Raw genomic sequence first — 15,472 nt, forward strand, 5'->3', positions numbered from 1 at the left:
GGCATATTCCTCAATTCCATCTCTCCCACACAGCCCTCCAGCCCTCCAACCAGAGAATCGGCCCTTTCCCAGACCCAGCCCCTGCTCCACCACACCCTCCCTGCGCCATTCCCTTCCTGGAGTTCTACCCTGAGCTCCGGACAGAGCCAAATCCCATGAGAAGCTCATTCATGCCTCCAGTCTCCCCTTTTGCCTGCCCCCTAGTCTGGTACAATCCCCACCAGGTCTCCTCGCCCAGAAAGTACAGACAGAGGCCAGGCCAGGAAGTGACTTTAATGTCTCAGGAGCTGGATTTGGTGCAAGTTGGTGGCACCCAGGGCCTCTGGCCCCAAGGGAGCAGTGATCAGTCTGCATCTTCCTCTAAATCATATGGCACCGGCTGGCACACATCAAGTCCTTGGATATGCATGTCAAGCCCACCCGGCAAGGGCAGATGATGTTGGTAGCTCCCTTGGTCTGCAGGGAGTGGGTATGAGAATTGGGAGTCACCAGGATGCAGGAAGGATGGGGACTTAAACTTCTTAGGGACCAGAACCAAGAGTACCAGGGCTGGAGTAAGACAGACCTAGGCTGTCTCTACAGCTTGTAACTGCATGACCTTCAGCAAGTCAATGAAGTTTCCTCATCTGTCAAATGGGGACAGTAATAGTAACCCATCTCATAGGGTTGTTGTGAGGACTAAATGAGACAGAGCAGATCAAGTGGTGATAATAAAAAGACCCTTTAGGCCGGGAGCGGTGGCTCACCCCTGTAATCCCAGCGCTTTGGGAGGCCGAGGCGGGTGGATCACCTGAGGTCAGGAGTTTGAGATCAGCCTGGCCAACATGGTCATGTACTAATAATACAAAAATTAGCTGGGCATGGTGGCGCATGCCTGTAATCCCAGCTACTCCAGAGGCTGAGGTAGAGAAATTGCTTGAACCCAGGAGACGGAGGTTGCAGTGGGCCAAGATCACGCCATTGTACTCCAGCCTGGGCAACCAGAGCAAAACTCTGTCTCAAAAAAATAAAAAAACCCTCTAGCCACTTCAGCTGTAGGGCCAGGCCATGGTAGGGGCCCTGCTGCTTCCTTAGGGCATTGTCAACTCCCCACACAGGGACATAGAGGCTGAGCCCACTCATCCTAGAAAGGTTTGGGCCCAGGGCCAGGTGAACAGGAACAGGGCATACTGAGCATTCTTCTCCCTGCATTCCTAAAAATGAGTGACAACCATGCTGGTCTGCACGCTGTCCTTCCCAGGACCACATAATCTTCCCAACAGCCTGTGGGGTAGGTACTTTAGCCTCTCCTTGTAGATGAGGAAACTAAGGCTCAGAAAGCCATGATGACCTGCTTGAGGTCACAAAGATAGGGTGTGGAAAAAGTCAGGATTTAAACTCAGGTCCAACTCCAAAGCTGTGGTCCTGCCACTGCAGCACCATGCTCAAGAAATCATGTCACTGTGGCAGGGAGATAGGGACTAGTAAGGGGAAGGTCATTTCCTACTTACCCTGCCTCAGTGATATGAGAGAAGAGATATTTATTCATTCAACAAGCATTTATTGGCTGGGCACAGTGGCTTATGCCTATATTCCCAGCACCGTGGGAGGCCCAGGCAGGTGGATCACCTGAGGTCAGGAGTTCGAGACCGGCTTGGCCAACATGGCAAAACCCCATCTCTACCAAAAATACAAAAATTAGCCAGGCATAGTGGTGCATCCCTGTAATCCCAGCTACTCAGGAGGCTGAGGCACAAGAATTGCTTGAACCCAGGAGGCAGAGGTTGCAGTGAGCCAAGATCATGCCATTGCACTCCAGCCTGGGTGACAGAGCGAGACTCCATCTCAAAATAAACAAACAAAAATAAGCATTTATTGAGCACCTACTATGTGCAGACACTAAGCTGGAGGTAGGTGCTTCATAGATGAATATGATGCAATCCCTGCCCTTGAAGAGTTCTAATCACTGGGAGAGGCAGAGAAAATACATGGCCAGTTAGGGAGATACATGTCTGACCCCAGGGTACAGGAGCTCCAAGGAGGGAAGGCTTCTCAGAGGAGGTGGCTGGAGTTGTTCTGTACCATGAGTAGGAGTTTGCCAAGTGGAGAAGAGGAAGGGCACCCCAGACAGAGGTGAAAAAACAGGTGGGGCCAGGTGTGTTTTCTTTCTTTTTTTTTTTTTTTAACCTCCTCTGCCCGCTTCTCTACTTGCCAGAAGTTGCCCTATCCTAGGGCCTCACCTGGGGCAAGCAGATCATGGTTATTCTGGCCCTGGGGGCACAGAAGGCTCCACCGGATTCCAAGTCCATGAGGCAGCAGCCACTGTAGCACTCAGAGTGGTGGAAGCACCTGTCTGTGATTTTCTGTGGGGACAGGCAGGATGTCTGCCAGGCTGGGGACAATCCCTGAGTTGTGTGGGAGGGTAGGAGAGGGTTCCCACCATTGCCAAAGAGCCCAGGGGTCCAGGAGAAGTTATGAGGTTGTCGCCCCCTGGGGGGACTGGTTCCCCCCCAGCCCCACCCCGGCCCCTCAACAGGACCCGGGGGAGCAGACGAGAGGAGGAGAGGGGGGGTTAGCACTTTTCCTTCGGCCTCTCCTTTCCTGGACTGCCCTCACCTCCATGAGTCCCATAGGGTGTGTCCCATTTTGCGGGGCGGGGTTGGGGGGTGAGAATGAGGGGACTGCAGGCTCGAAAAAGAGGGAGAGAAAGAGAAGAGGGGAGAGCCCTCGTGCCTGGAAGAATCACTAGACAGTGAGGCGAGGCGGAGAAAGAGGGGGAGAAACCAGAGCAGGCAGGGAGGGTTTGGCTGTGAGCACTTTGGGGAGGCAAGTGAGCCCAGGACTGAGGCCATCGGAAGAGGCACGGGCGGGGGAGGTGGGGGGAGCGAGGGTGCTGGTCATAGGCCAATTTCTCTCCCCTCGAGCCCGCCAGGGGAGAGTGAAGCGGCTTTTGAAGTCCGTCTGAGGATGCCCCAAGCTGCCCGCCTAGGTGTGGTTCCGGACCCACCTCTCCCTTTCAGGCTGCCCGGCGCCTTCGGGCCCCACTGCCCCTGCGGCGGGGCCACCCTCCCCTGCGGTCGCGGCGGGCTGGGCGCGTTCCCTGCCTCACCTTTTTATATTGCGGAAGCGAGCTCCAGAGGGGCATCACCGCCCCCGCCAGGATCCCCGCCACGAGCGCCAGGGCTGCGGCCATGGGCCTGGGCGGCAGAGCAGCGGCGGAGCTCGGAGGGGCAGCGGGATAAACCCTCTTCGCCGGCCACGTGACCCGGCGCCCCAGGCCGCCCCCGCGGAGGAGGGGCGTGGAGGGCGCGGACGCCTGCGGAAGGGAAGGAGGGAGGAACAGCGCTGAGGCTCTCACGGCTGGGATTCTAGACTGTAGGGGCCTCCATACGTGTTACTTCCAAGTAGGAGCTTGAAACTGTAAGATAAAACTATGTTTTTATTGTATTTATTTATTTTACGGACGGAGTCTCACAGTGTCGCCCAGGCTTAAGTGCAGTGGCGCGATCTCGGCTCACTGCCATCTCTGCCTCCCAGGTTCAAGTGATCCTCCTGCCTCAGCCTCCCGAGTAGCTGGGACTACAGGTGTGCGCCACCACACCCAGCTAATTTTTAAAATTTCTGTAGAGACGGGGGTCTCCCATGTCGCCCAGGCTGGTCTCGAACTCCTAGCCTCAAGTGATCGTCCTGCTTCAGCCTCCCAAAGTGCTGTGATTACAGGTGTGAGCCACCGCACCTGGCCTCAAAAATTTTATTTTTATAAATGGCACAAAACATATATGCTGAAAGAAAAAGAGCTTCCTTCGTGCTGCTGATTTTTTGTCTGCCCTCGCAGCCCCAGATCCTCCGCTTAACTTCAGGATAATCCAGCCCCACCCTCTGGGCTGCTCACACCCACTGCAGGCCCCATTCTCCTCTTCTGTAAGAACCAGGAGGTGGGACAAGATGGTCTCTAAGTCTTAAATCTCGTGCAGTCCTAATCATTTTATTAATTGTCTAAGGATTCATCTGTGAATTGTGTGAAAGTCAAGATGTGGGGGCAAAATGGAGGGGTGGGAAGAGAAGAAAACTCAGAATGGGGAAGAGGGTTAAGGGAGAGCTGCATAGAGCAATCCTGGAACTGGGGGAGGCAGGTCTTCCTCAGGACTTCCCTATGGATGAAGCTTCCACCTCACCCCGCCTGCCTGCTTCTGCTTTTTTTAATTTCTTTTTTTTTTTTTTTTTAATTTTGTATTGTTAATATTTGTTATAGAGACAGGTTCTCCTCATATTGTCCAAGCTGGTCTTGAACTCATGGGCTCAAGAGATCTTCTTGCCTAGGCCTCCCAAACTGGTGGGATTACAGGCGTGAGCCACCACTCCCAGCCTGCTTCTACTTTTGAAGTTTTGCTTAAGAAATGGATTGAGAAATCCTGTCTTGGTGGGGAATAACAGCCAAGAATAACAGCCCCCACCGCACTCAGAGGGCCCTGTATCCATTATTTCCGTGAGCCCTCCCTGTATTAACACTAGCTGTCCCAGAGTAATTAACACTGGCTGTCACAACAGAACTCCTGGAATTTCATGGCTTGGCACAATAATGCTTTATGCAAAGTCTGATTTGGGGCAAGAGACCCTTCTTCCATCCTGTAGCCACACCATCTATAAGACTTGCCTCTGGCTGGGCATGGTGGCTCACACCTGTATTCACAGCACTTTGGGAGGCCCAGGTGATAGGATCTCTCTCTCTTTTTTTTTTTTTTTTTTGAGACAGAGTCTCACACTATTGCCCAGGCTGGAGTGCAATGGCACAATGCCGGCTCACTGCAACCTCCGCAAAGTGCTGGGATTACAGGTGGGAGCCACCATGCCCGACCGAGTCTCTTGAGCTCAGGAGTTCAAGGCCAGCCCTGGACAATATAGTGAGGCCTCATCATTACAAAAAAAATTTAAGAAATTAGCCAGACATGGTGGCACATGCATGTAGTCCTGGCTACTCGGGAGGCTGAGGCTGCAGTGAGTTATGATCGCTCCACTGCACTCCAGCATGGGCAACAGAGTGAGACCCTGTCTCAAAAACAAAAAAACAAACAAAAAAAACTAGCGTCCAAGGTCTCCATGGAATACCTGCCTTCTCCATTCACAAACCACCTGCTGGAACTAGTCACATGATCCCAACCTTCTAACCTTCTGCAAGGGAGGCTGGGAAATTCAAGGGAGTCTTGGAATATTTAGCATCTGCTCTCATTTCTGCTGTGTAACTCTTAGCTCTGTTTTACAGACTAGGAAACTGAAGGCTCAAGATAAAGTTACTTGCCCAAGTAACAAGATGAAATGGCAGAGTCAGATATAAATCCAGGGCATTCTAGCTCCTGGGTCCAAGTTCTTACCACTAAACTACACTGGGAGCGGCCAGAGGGCTTTGCCCCTAGTAAGGGGGTTCCCATCATTAACTATTAAGGGGGGTCCAGCAGTCGTGGTCTGAGCTCTCTTCATATGTGTGTTCTGCTACCTTGGCTAACTAGCGACCCATCCATGCAGATCATTTGTAAACTGGAGATGAGGCCTGGGGACGGATACTTCTTGTACTGCTTCACTGGCTTCCTTTGCCCATACCCCCATGACCGTTAGACACTTGAGAAGTATTGTTGACTGCTTAGGAAAGTGGCAAATTTGAAGGCAAGGGGCCAGCAACTGTGTGTCAGGGTTGGCAGCCCCTGGGGAACCCACTGAAGGCTCTGAGGGGTGGTGAAGCCGCTGGAATTCTGTACAAAATATTATGTGCATGGATTTTTTTTTTTCTTTTTCTTAAGCCAGAGATCTTCTGGTTTCCTCAAAAACAACTGGTTCAGGACCTTTATTTTCAGTTGAGGAAACTGAGGCCCAGAGAGGGCAAGGACTTCTCCCAGTGACTCAGCTGGTGAGTAGCAGAGCCAGGCCTAGCTCTGCTCCTGACTCTAAGTCCTGTGCTTTTTCTCCTGTACCATGGCCTGCCAGCACTGCTCACAGGCACATGTCCAGGGTACCTCTGCGTTTCGGGGGAGTAGGAACCATATCACCAGGGTCTCCAGCGCTGGGAATCACTGAGCTGCCTGACCTGTGGGCATGGCCACAGCTCTGCCCAGGGCCCAAAACTGGCCACCTCAGACTTCAGTGAGCAGAAGGGGGTCAGTTCAGGACAGGGGAGCACCTTGCTGGTGGACTTCTTTCCCCCTATTTCCTGCCCCTTCACCTTCCCCTCCTCTGATAGTCTTTAATGTCTCACTTCTTTTCTTCTGCATCTTTCTGGTGGCCCAAGTGGTGGTTTCCATGACAATGTTCTCACTGGTCTTCAGCAAAATGAAAACAATAAGGATAATGTAGTAGTGTTTTTGTTAAAGGTAAATATATTAAATTTATTATTATTAAACAAAAAAAAATTTTTGAGACGTCACCCAGGCTGTAGTGCAGTGGCACGATCTTGGCTTACTGCAGCCTTCGCTTCCTGGGTTCAAGAGTCTCCTGCCTCAGCCCCACTCCAAGTAGCTGGGACTACAGGTGCGCGCCAGTACGCCTGGCTAATTTTTGTATTTTTAGTAGAGGTAGCGTCTCAACATACTGCCCAGTCAAAGAAATGTATTTAATTTAAAAAGTGATTATTTATTTTGAAATTACGTCTTTTCTACTTCTTTGGTGTTAAAATGTGCTTTTATGAAATAATGGCCATCAGGGGTTCAAGACCAACCTGGCAACAAAGTGAGACCTCTGTCTCTACAAAAAATAAAAAAATTAACTGGGCGTGGTGGCATCTGCCTATGGTCCCAAATACATGGGAGACTGAGGTGAGAGGAGCTCGAACCTGGGAGATTGAGGCTGCAGTGAGCCATGAGATAGACTGTCTCAAAAAAGTAATAATAATTAAAATAAATAAAATGGTGATGGTATTTGGAGGTAAAAAATAACAAATAAAATATTTAAAAATATATTTTAAAAAAGCAATAATAGCCACGATACAGTAGTAGTTTTGTTTCATTGTTCATGTTCTTTTTTTGGGCATATATATATATATATATATATATATATACACACACACACACACACACACACACACATATATATATATTTTTTTTTTTTTTTGACACTGAGTCTTGTGCTGTCACCCAGGTTGGAGTGTAGTGGTGCCATCTTGGCTCACTGCAACCTCTGTCTCCCAGGTTCAAGCAATTCTCCTGCCTCAGCCTCCCGAGTAGCTGGGATTACAGGCACCTGCCACCGTGCTCGGCTAATTTTTGTCTTTTTAGTAGAGACGGGGTTTCACCATGTTGGCCAGGCTGGTCTTGAACCCCTGACCTTAGGTGATCCACCGGCCTCCCAAAGTACTGGGATTACAGGCTTGAGCCACCGAGACTGGCTTTTGGCCAATATATTAAATATATATGCACAAATTCTCAGTCCTCAAAATTTTCTGGAGGTCTTATCAGTCTTTGAAATCCAAAATAAAATCCTGGGGAAAACTGACCTTGTGAAAATTGCGCATTACTCAAGTCCTCCTAAAGGAACTCTAAAAGTAATCGGCCGGGCGCGGTGGCTCAAGCCTGTAATCCCAGCACTTTGGGAGGCCGAGGCGGGTGGATCACGAGGTCAGGAGATCGAGACCATCCTGGCTAACATGGTGAAACCCCGTCTCTACTAAAAATACAAAAAACTAGCCGGGCGTGGTGGCGGGCGCCTGTAGTCCCAGCTACTCGGAGGCTGAGGCAGGAGAATGGCGTGAACCTGGGAGGCGGAGCTTGCAGTGAGCCGAGATCGCGCCACTGCACTCCAGCCTAGGTGACACAGCGCGAGACTCCGTCTCAAAAAAAAATAAATAAATAAATAAAATAAAAGTAATCTGGGGAGAGTGAGGAATCAGTGGGTGCCCTAAGAGTTTGAAATGCGAAAATAGATCCTCAAAGCCTTCCTAGACAAGAGGACCAGAGTAGGAAGTGTTTGGAGGTGAGGAGGTGGAGGCCTCAAGCTTGTATGTCTCGGACTCTGGCAGGAGAGGGCCATGCTGTTTCGCTAAGCCTTGAAGGGGGACTGGGATTTGGTAAGCAGAGACTAAGGGTTTCCAAGCAGGGGTACAGGGTGGCTAAAGGTTTGGAGGTGACAGTGAATAGCTGTGAGTTGAACAGCAAGGAGATGGTGTCTGCTTGTGGGGGATACAGATTGGAGATGGGGCGGTCAACGTGCCGGGGAACTTGAGGGTCTGTGAGAATAGCCCCTGTTGAGGTGGCTCCTCGGTGGAAAGCTGGGCTGGTGGCGGCAGTGCTAGAGTCAGAGCAGGGGGACCTGAGCCATTGAGCCAGGGGTGCAGGGTGAGGGTGGGGTTGCCCGGCTCTGTCTGTAAGGTCTCTAGAAGGAGAGGCCCAGCATGCCCAAGGGACATCAGCTCTTTCCCAGCTTCTAGTCACCCTACCCACACAACATACTCTGAACCAGGGGCAGGGCTCAGCACACACACTTCTCATTTTATTTCTTCCCGGGACAGGCTGGCCCTGCTGAGAGGCTATCAGCTCAGCTTGGGAGAAAGACAGGCCTGGAAGGAGAGGAGGGAGCTGACCTGCCGCCTCCTCCTGGACTGGGCTGGCCCTTTGACCCTAGGGCTTTGGCCTGAAGGACAGAGTGGGCGGTGGTGTCTGGAGACCAGGTGTGCTGCCCCATTGCCTTCACCCATGGGAGGGGACTGAGCTTTTCTAAGCAGCTTAGCCTGTGACAGGGGCCTTCCTCAGAGGGGCCAAGGAGGGCTCCCTACAACCTCTGTGTTCAGGCAAAAGGTTCATGCACAGAGAGGTCTCCAGAGGGGACATGGCAAGGGAAGGCCCCGTTCTGCCATCCTGCCACGCCGCCTGTGCGTAGGGTGCATGTGTAGACTTGCTGGCACTAGAGTCCCTTCCTTCTCCCACTCGGTGAGTCTGAGCCACATTTGTGCCCAGTTGCCTTGGCAGTGAGGGCCCCTTGCTTACCTCAAGGAGCCATGAGGGAGTCACAACTCCTGCAGCTGCAAGTGAAAGAATTCCAGCCAAATTATGTAATTTTCACACTAAAAAGCAAAAGAAACAGTATTGGGTGAGTCGCCATGTGAGGCTGGCCTCAGGGCTCCAAAGAGGAACCACTGACAGGTGTCTCTCTCTTCAGCGTCAGCCTTCAGGCAGTCTCATTTCCTCTCGGGGGGGAGACTGCCTCCCTGTGGGGGCAGCAGGGAGCTGTACACAGCTCTATGCACCTCCCTTCAGCACCCATCTAGAAATCCCTAGAAGGCGGCCGGGCGCGGTGGCTCAAGCCTGTAATCCCAACACTTTGGGAGGCTGAGGCGGGCGGACCACGCGATCAGGAGTTTGAGACCAGCCTGACCAACATAATGAAACCCCGTTTCTACTAAAAATACAAAAATTAGCCAGGTGTGGTGGCATGTGCCTGTAACCCCCAACTACGTAGGAGGCTGAGGCAGGAGGATCGCTTGAACCCGGGAGGCAGAGGTTGCAGTGAGCCAAGATCGCACCACTGCACTCCAACCTAGGCGACACAGTGAGACTCCGTCTCAAAAAAAAAAAAAAAAAAAAGCTGGTTAGGATGCACCAAATTGGTTTCATTGCCCACTTACCATCCATCAATTGCTCTACCAGTCTGTTGAGTCCACTAGGTTCGTCTGTCCAACTGACTGTATACATCTTGGTGGTCTCCATTCCATTTACCTATTCATTCATCATTCATTCATGTATTCAACAAACGTTTAGTGATACCTATCATATGTCAGGTACCTTAACATCAGAGCTCAGTTGCAGATAAGAGATACCACCGTGCTTATTTTAAGCAGAAAGGAATGTAATACAGATAATCGAGGGCTGACAAAGACATTGAAATGACTGGAAGAGTGGAAACCAGACTGAGCCTCCAGGAATGGCTTAAAAAACGAAACAAAACAACCTTGCAGAACTGAGCTACCAGGGGAGCTACTACCCTGCCACCATCAGGCAGGCGGGGAGGCAGGTAGTCGTCACTGCAGCTGTGGTCCCGGGAACACACACGTTAGCTGTGATACTGGGTTCAGGAAGCTGCCATGAAAGATTATTGCCTGCCAGGTGCAGTGGCTCACACCTGTAATCCCAGCAGTTTGGGAGGCCAAGGTGGGAAGATTGCTTGAGCTCAGGAGTTCAAGACCAGCTTGGGCAACATAGCAAGGCCTGGTCTTTACAAAAAAAAATTTAAAAATTAAACTGTAGTCCCAGCTGTAGTCACACCTGTAGTCCCAGCACTTGGGAGGTTGAGGTGGGAAGATCGTTTGAGCCTGGGAGATTGAGGCTGTAGTGAGCTATGATTGCATCACTGCACTCCAGGAAAACTATTGCCTGTAGGCAGGTGTGGTGGCTCAAGCCTATAATATTAGCACTTTGGGAGGCCAAGGCAGGAGGGTTGCTTGAGGCCAGGAGTTTGAGATCAGCCTGGGCAACATAGTGATACCCCTGTCTCTACAGGGAAAAAAAAAAAAATTGCCGGATGTGATGGCTCACGCCTGTAATCCCAGCACTTTGGGAGGCCAAGGTGGGCAGATCACGAGGTCAGGAGATTAAGACTATCCTGGCTAACACAGTGAAACCCCTTCTCTACTAAAAAAATACAAAAAATTAGCTGGGCATGGTGGCGGGCACCTGTAGTCCCAGCTACTCAGGAGGCTGAGGCAGGAGAATGGCGTGAACCCAGGAGGCGGAGCTTGCAGTGAGCCAAGATGGCGCCACTGCACTCCAGCCTGGGCAACAGAGCGAGATTCCGTCTCAAGGAAAAAAAAAAAATTAGCTGAGTGTGATGGTGTGCACCTCATAGTCCCAGCTACTCAGGAGGCTGAGGTGGGAGGATCACTTAAACCTAGGAGTTTGGAGTTACAGTGAGCTATGATCATAGCACTGCACTCCAGCCTGGGCAACACCCTGTCTCTAAAAAAAAAAAAAAAGTATTGCCTGCGTCTTCCCTAGCCAAAAACAAAACAAAACAAAACAAAAACAGTATGCCTCCTACAAATGCCACTGCCCTCCTTTACCTCCACGAAGATTAGGCTTTAGATAGTGCCTGTGATCAGCAATCACACCTAGGTCTACCACTGTAGTGTTTAGCTTTCCTGCCCTGCAGTGCAGGAAGGGACACCAGAAGGAGATGAAAGAAAAGCTGAACAAGCCGTGCTACAGCAGCCACTATAGGGAAAAGTGCTTGGAAGTGGCACAGGTTACTTGGAGAGGGTGAAGTTAGTTTTCTACTTCTTATTTGAAATCTTCAGTTTTTACAACTGCAAATCACTTTTTTTTTTTCTTTTTGAAGACAGGGTCTCACTCTGTTGCCCAAGCTGGAGTGCAGTGGCGTGATCATAACTTACTACAGCCTTGGCCTTCTGGGCTCAAGTGATCCTCCTTCTTCAGCCTCCCAAGGCTAGGACTATAAGTGCACGCCACCACACCTGGCTTTTTTTTTTTTTTTTTTTTTAGCCTTTTAAAGATTATTTGTCTTTCAGTGCTTCAACATGATGCCAAAACAATAGACTGAATACAAATAGCAAGGAAAGGAATCAAACATTTATAAGATATTTATTATTTTTCTGACCAAAGTACAATGATTTTTAATTTTTTTTAAACAACTATAAAAAAAAGTATTCAAGAAAATAAAACACAAATGGGAAATTTAACTAGATTGCTTCTTCTAATTAATCCTAACCTTGTGTTTGGTCTAGAAAACAAACAAAAAAACATTTGAAGTGTTACTAAAATGCTAATTGAATCATTTTAGCATAAATCTAGCCACATGCATTTCAAGGTTCCACTGCTAGAAATTTTGTTAAGATCAGTTGAATCATGAGTAACACCATATAATAGAGGATGAGGAACACAAGCATTAGATGTGATCCTTGCCCCATACCCTTAGATTATGTCAGAATAAAGCTGCCAATTCTGCCAGGCTCTGAACCCCTAGTGCCTCCAACCCAAAACTTGGAAGCAAAGAATATGCCCTGTCATACAACATTGTACAAGTTGTGGTAAAACAAAGCCTATGTTTTCTTACTTTTCTATAGGAAATGGTTAGTTATTTGATATGTACTAAAACACTGCTAAGAATCCACTTCGAGTTTGTTTACTAAACACATTGTGTGCAAGAACTGACTCCACAAAAAGTTCCTTTGAAATCTGGTCCACAAATGCACCTAAGGTTGGAAATTTAAAACTTGCAAGAAAAGGAGGAAGTGGGTATCCCTAAATCCTAACATGTTGTAATTACTAAATTACAAGCATACTGAAAAGTTTTGCTCATAGAAGGCACAAACTATAAAAGGGATAGTCTTTTTGAGTTAAAACAAAAAAAAAAAAACTAGCTTGTTTAGTGATCACTGTAACTGAGATGAAGTTATGTCTCTTAATTTACTGTCTCTCCTGTGACCAAAAAAAAAAAACCAGAAAATTTAATTTGTCTTACCATATACTTTCCAGCCACTAATTGAGATGTAGTTATGAAAGATTAAAGTTGCCTTAAAAGGGGGTCACGATAGCAGTTATCAAAGCAATATTCAAGCAAGATTTCAAGGATGCTTTCAGGTTTAGAATTAGTTTTCCTTGTCAAAAATCTTCACAACTTCAAAAACTTAACAGATTGAGAAGCATTTATTTTCTTGACTTTCCCCATTTCTTTATATAAGTCAATAACTGGCTTTGTAGTCTGAAGGTGGGGCTCAGTTCTCCTTCCCAAGCTTTCTGTGTTGTCATCACTCTTTCTTCTCCCAGGACATCATTCAATACAGATCTTATTATTACAGTATATATGTGTATATATATATATACACACAGAATGAAAGATACATCTATCTGCCTTCCCATCCATTGTCTTGTTCCAACCTTGTTTGTGTGTGTGTGTGTGTGTGTGTGTGTGTTTTGAGATGGAGCCTCACTCTTGTTACCAGGCTGGAGTGCAGTGGTGGGATCTCAACTCCCTGCAATGTCCACCTTCCGGATTCAAGAGATTCTTCTGCCTCAGCCTCCTGAGTAGCTGGGATTCCAGGTGCACGCCACCAGGCCCAGCTAGTTTTTTGAATTTTTAGTAGAGACGGGGTTTCATCATGTTGGACAGGCTGGTCGTGAACTCCTGACCTCAGGTGATCCACCCACCTTGGTCTCCCAAAGTGCTGGGATTACAGGCGTGAGCCACCGCGCCCGGCCTATTGTTTCAACCTTGAAGGTTGTCTTGACTTCTTGGAAACCCATCCATCAAGGATGTACTCTTTTGAGTACTGACAGCCATTGTCATAAACTGATGGTTATCTCCACTGGTCCCATGTTTCTTTCTTTAATGTAATTTTCAGTGAGTTCACCATACTGTGAATCTGGGCTCTTCCTTTCATCATAAAGCAACTCTCCTGCAGAAAGGTGCGTGTAGTCATCTTTCTCAAGGATGCCTGTGCGCCGGGACCGCCCTGGACAAACACCACCAGCGACTTCATGAGACTGGGAGGGCAGAGAAGAATCGGCCTGCGGGTCTGCAGCGGGAAGCTAAGGCCCAGGACGTGGAGCAGCGGCTCAGGCAGCGGCTCACCTGCACCGCACCTCAGCTCAGGGGGCTGACAGCGGCCAGCGCGGCGTGGGGCGGAGAGGCGGCGTGGGAAAGGGGCGGGCTACCAGGGCATCTGCGCCGCGGTCGGAAGGGAACTTTTTTTAAAAAATTATTTTATTTTATTTTTTATTTTTTGTAAAGATGGGACATGTTGCACAGTCTGGTCTTAAACTTTCTTTGTTTTTTTTTTTTCTTTCTTTTTTTGAGACGGAGTCTGGCTCTGTAGCCCAGGCTGGAGTGCAGTGGTGCGATTTTGGGTCACTGCAACCTCTGCCTCCTGGGTTCAAGAGATTCTCCTGCCCCAGTCTCCTGAGTAGCTGGGATTACAAGCGCCTGCCACCACGCCTGGCTAATTTTTGTATTTTTAGTAGAGACGGGGTTTCACCGTGTTGGCCAGGCTGGTCTCAAACTCCTGACCTCAGGTGATCCGGCCACCTTGGCCTAGCAAAGTGCTGGTAATAGAGGAGTTATTAAGAAATTATTTTAGGCAGATAGTAAGGGTAAGGAGTCCTCAGTAAAGCTTTTTCTTTTAATAAAAGCAACTCCCCCAAACATTTCAGGGTTTTTTTGAGATTCACTCAGTTGCCCAGGCTGAAGTGCAGTGGCGCGGTCTCCACCTCCCACTTCAAGCTATTCTCCCTCCTGAATTAGCCTCCCGTGTAGCTGGGATTACAGGCGCCTGCCACCAGCCCAGCTAATGTTTTGTGTTTTTAAGCAGAGACTGGGTTTCACCATGTTGGCCAGGCTGGTCTCGAACTCCTGACCTCGTGATCCGCCCCGTCTGCCTCGACCTCCCAAAGCTCTGGGATTACAGGCGTGAACCACCGCGCCCAGCCACAACATTTATCTGCTAACAGAAAGCAGCTTGAAAAGCCAGGCCTGCAAGCTTTGATACGCAAACACAAGCGGTTAGAATCTGGGTCCATCCAACGTGGCAATTCCTGCCCTCTTCTCCTTGTCCCAAAGTGTGCCAGCTGTCGTGACCACCTCCAGATGACTCTAAGAATGCAGGACATCCCGGAGACCTGCAGTTACATATTAAAAGGCCAGGGTGGGAGGGCCAGGTTTTTCCGCAGGCTCTGTGAATGACACACCTGAACAAGCCAATCCCCTGGGCCCTATGCACATCAGAGACTGCCTCCTCCAGCCTCCCAATATAAAGGACTACTTTTCCGCAGCACACGGGGTTTGTCCGTTTGGAGCCCCGCTCGGAGCCCCGCTCCCTCTTTATGGTGGAGCCGTTTTCTTCTTTCTTTCTTCTTTCTTGCCTGTTAAACTTTCCGCCCTTTGAAACCACTCCACGTGTGTCCGCGTTGTTTATCTAATCAGCAAGAGACACAGAACCCTGGTGTTTCTCCAGTCATCGGAGCTGTATCACTGGGATTACAGGCATGAGCCACCATGCCTAGCCTGGTCTCAAACTCTTAGCTTCAAGGGATCTTCCTGCCTCTGCCTCCCAAAGAGCTGGGATTACAGGTATGAACCACTGTACCTGGCCCTATACCACATTTTCTTTACGCACTCATCTGCTGTTGGACATGTAGGTCGATTCACTTTTTCCCATTCCCACATACGGCACAATCAGTAGCTGTGCTATGCACTCTCCTGGCTCTGCTTTCCAGGGAACAGAAGTAGATACATCAATTTGAATTTCCCCATTATAATCTGAATCGATGACTCCTGTATGTATTTGTACGCCTTTTAAACTTACACTAGACCTTCCTAAAAGTAATCCTATTGTCCCTGCTGGCAAGGGTCCACAGACTCCTGCTGGGACCTTTTGCAGGGGTTCCCCAGGCAGAAGGCTCACAGCTTTTGTGCAGCGAAAATCTACTGTGGCACTACCGGCTGTGACGGGGGACAGACATTGTACAGGGGCGAGGGAATGGCCTGAGCTGGAAATGCCCCAGTTTAG

The 15,472-nt window shown here is 49.3% G+C and overlaps 1 protein-coding gene and 1 pseudogene across 2 annotated transcripts; both read right to left on the reverse strand.

Annotated features, from left to right (window-relative positions):
• Positions 1-254: 254 nt before the first annotated feature.
• On the reverse strand, positions 255-3,254 carry CLPSL2 (colipase like 2). 2 transcript variants are annotated; one of them, XM_005553209.4, is made up of 3 exons: positions 3,089-3,254; positions 2,220-2,342; positions 255-456 (listed from the first exon to the last, which is right to left on the reverse strand). In XM_005553209.4, exons 1-3 carry the CDS (start codon positions 3,170-3,172, stop codon positions 361-363), a joined length of 303 nt encoding a protein of 100 aa, XP_005553266.2. In that variant the 5' UTR covers positions 3,173-3,254; the 3' UTR covers positions 255-360. The 2 variants fall into 2 exon arrangements, 1 of the variants encoding a protein (XP_005553266.2); XR_010586429.1 differs by lacking the exon at positions 2,220-2,342.
• Positions 3,255-12,556: 9,302 nt separating this feature from the next.
• Positions 12,557-14,573, reverse strand: LOC102137747 (UMP-CMP kinase-like; annotated as a pseudogene).
• Positions 14,574-15,472: the final 899 nt, after the last annotated feature.

The sequence above is a fragment of the Macaca fascicularis genome, chromosome 4, assembly GCF_037993035.2.
Source record: "Macaca fascicularis isolate 582-1 chromosome 4, T2T-MFA8v1.1".
In the NCBI taxonomy this organism is placed as follows: domain Eukaryota; kingdom Metazoa; phylum Chordata; class Mammalia; order Primates; family Cercopithecidae; genus Macaca; species Macaca fascicularis.

Bases quoted from the DNA above. Each gene is read 5' to 3' on its own strand.
- CLPSL2 (XM_005553209.4), bottom strand. From the start codon at position 3,172: ATGGCCGCAGCCCTGGCGCTCGTGGCGGGGATCCTGGCGGGGGCGGTG. The intron at 2,343-3,088 runs GTGAGGCAGGGA...CTGTCCCCACAG, and splicing joins CGCTTCCGCAATATAAAAAG to AAAATCACAGACAGGTGCTT. The intron at 457-2,219 runs GTGAGGCCCTAG...CACTCCCTGCAG, and splicing joins CCATGATCTGCTTGCCCCAG to ACCAAGGGAGCTACCAACAT.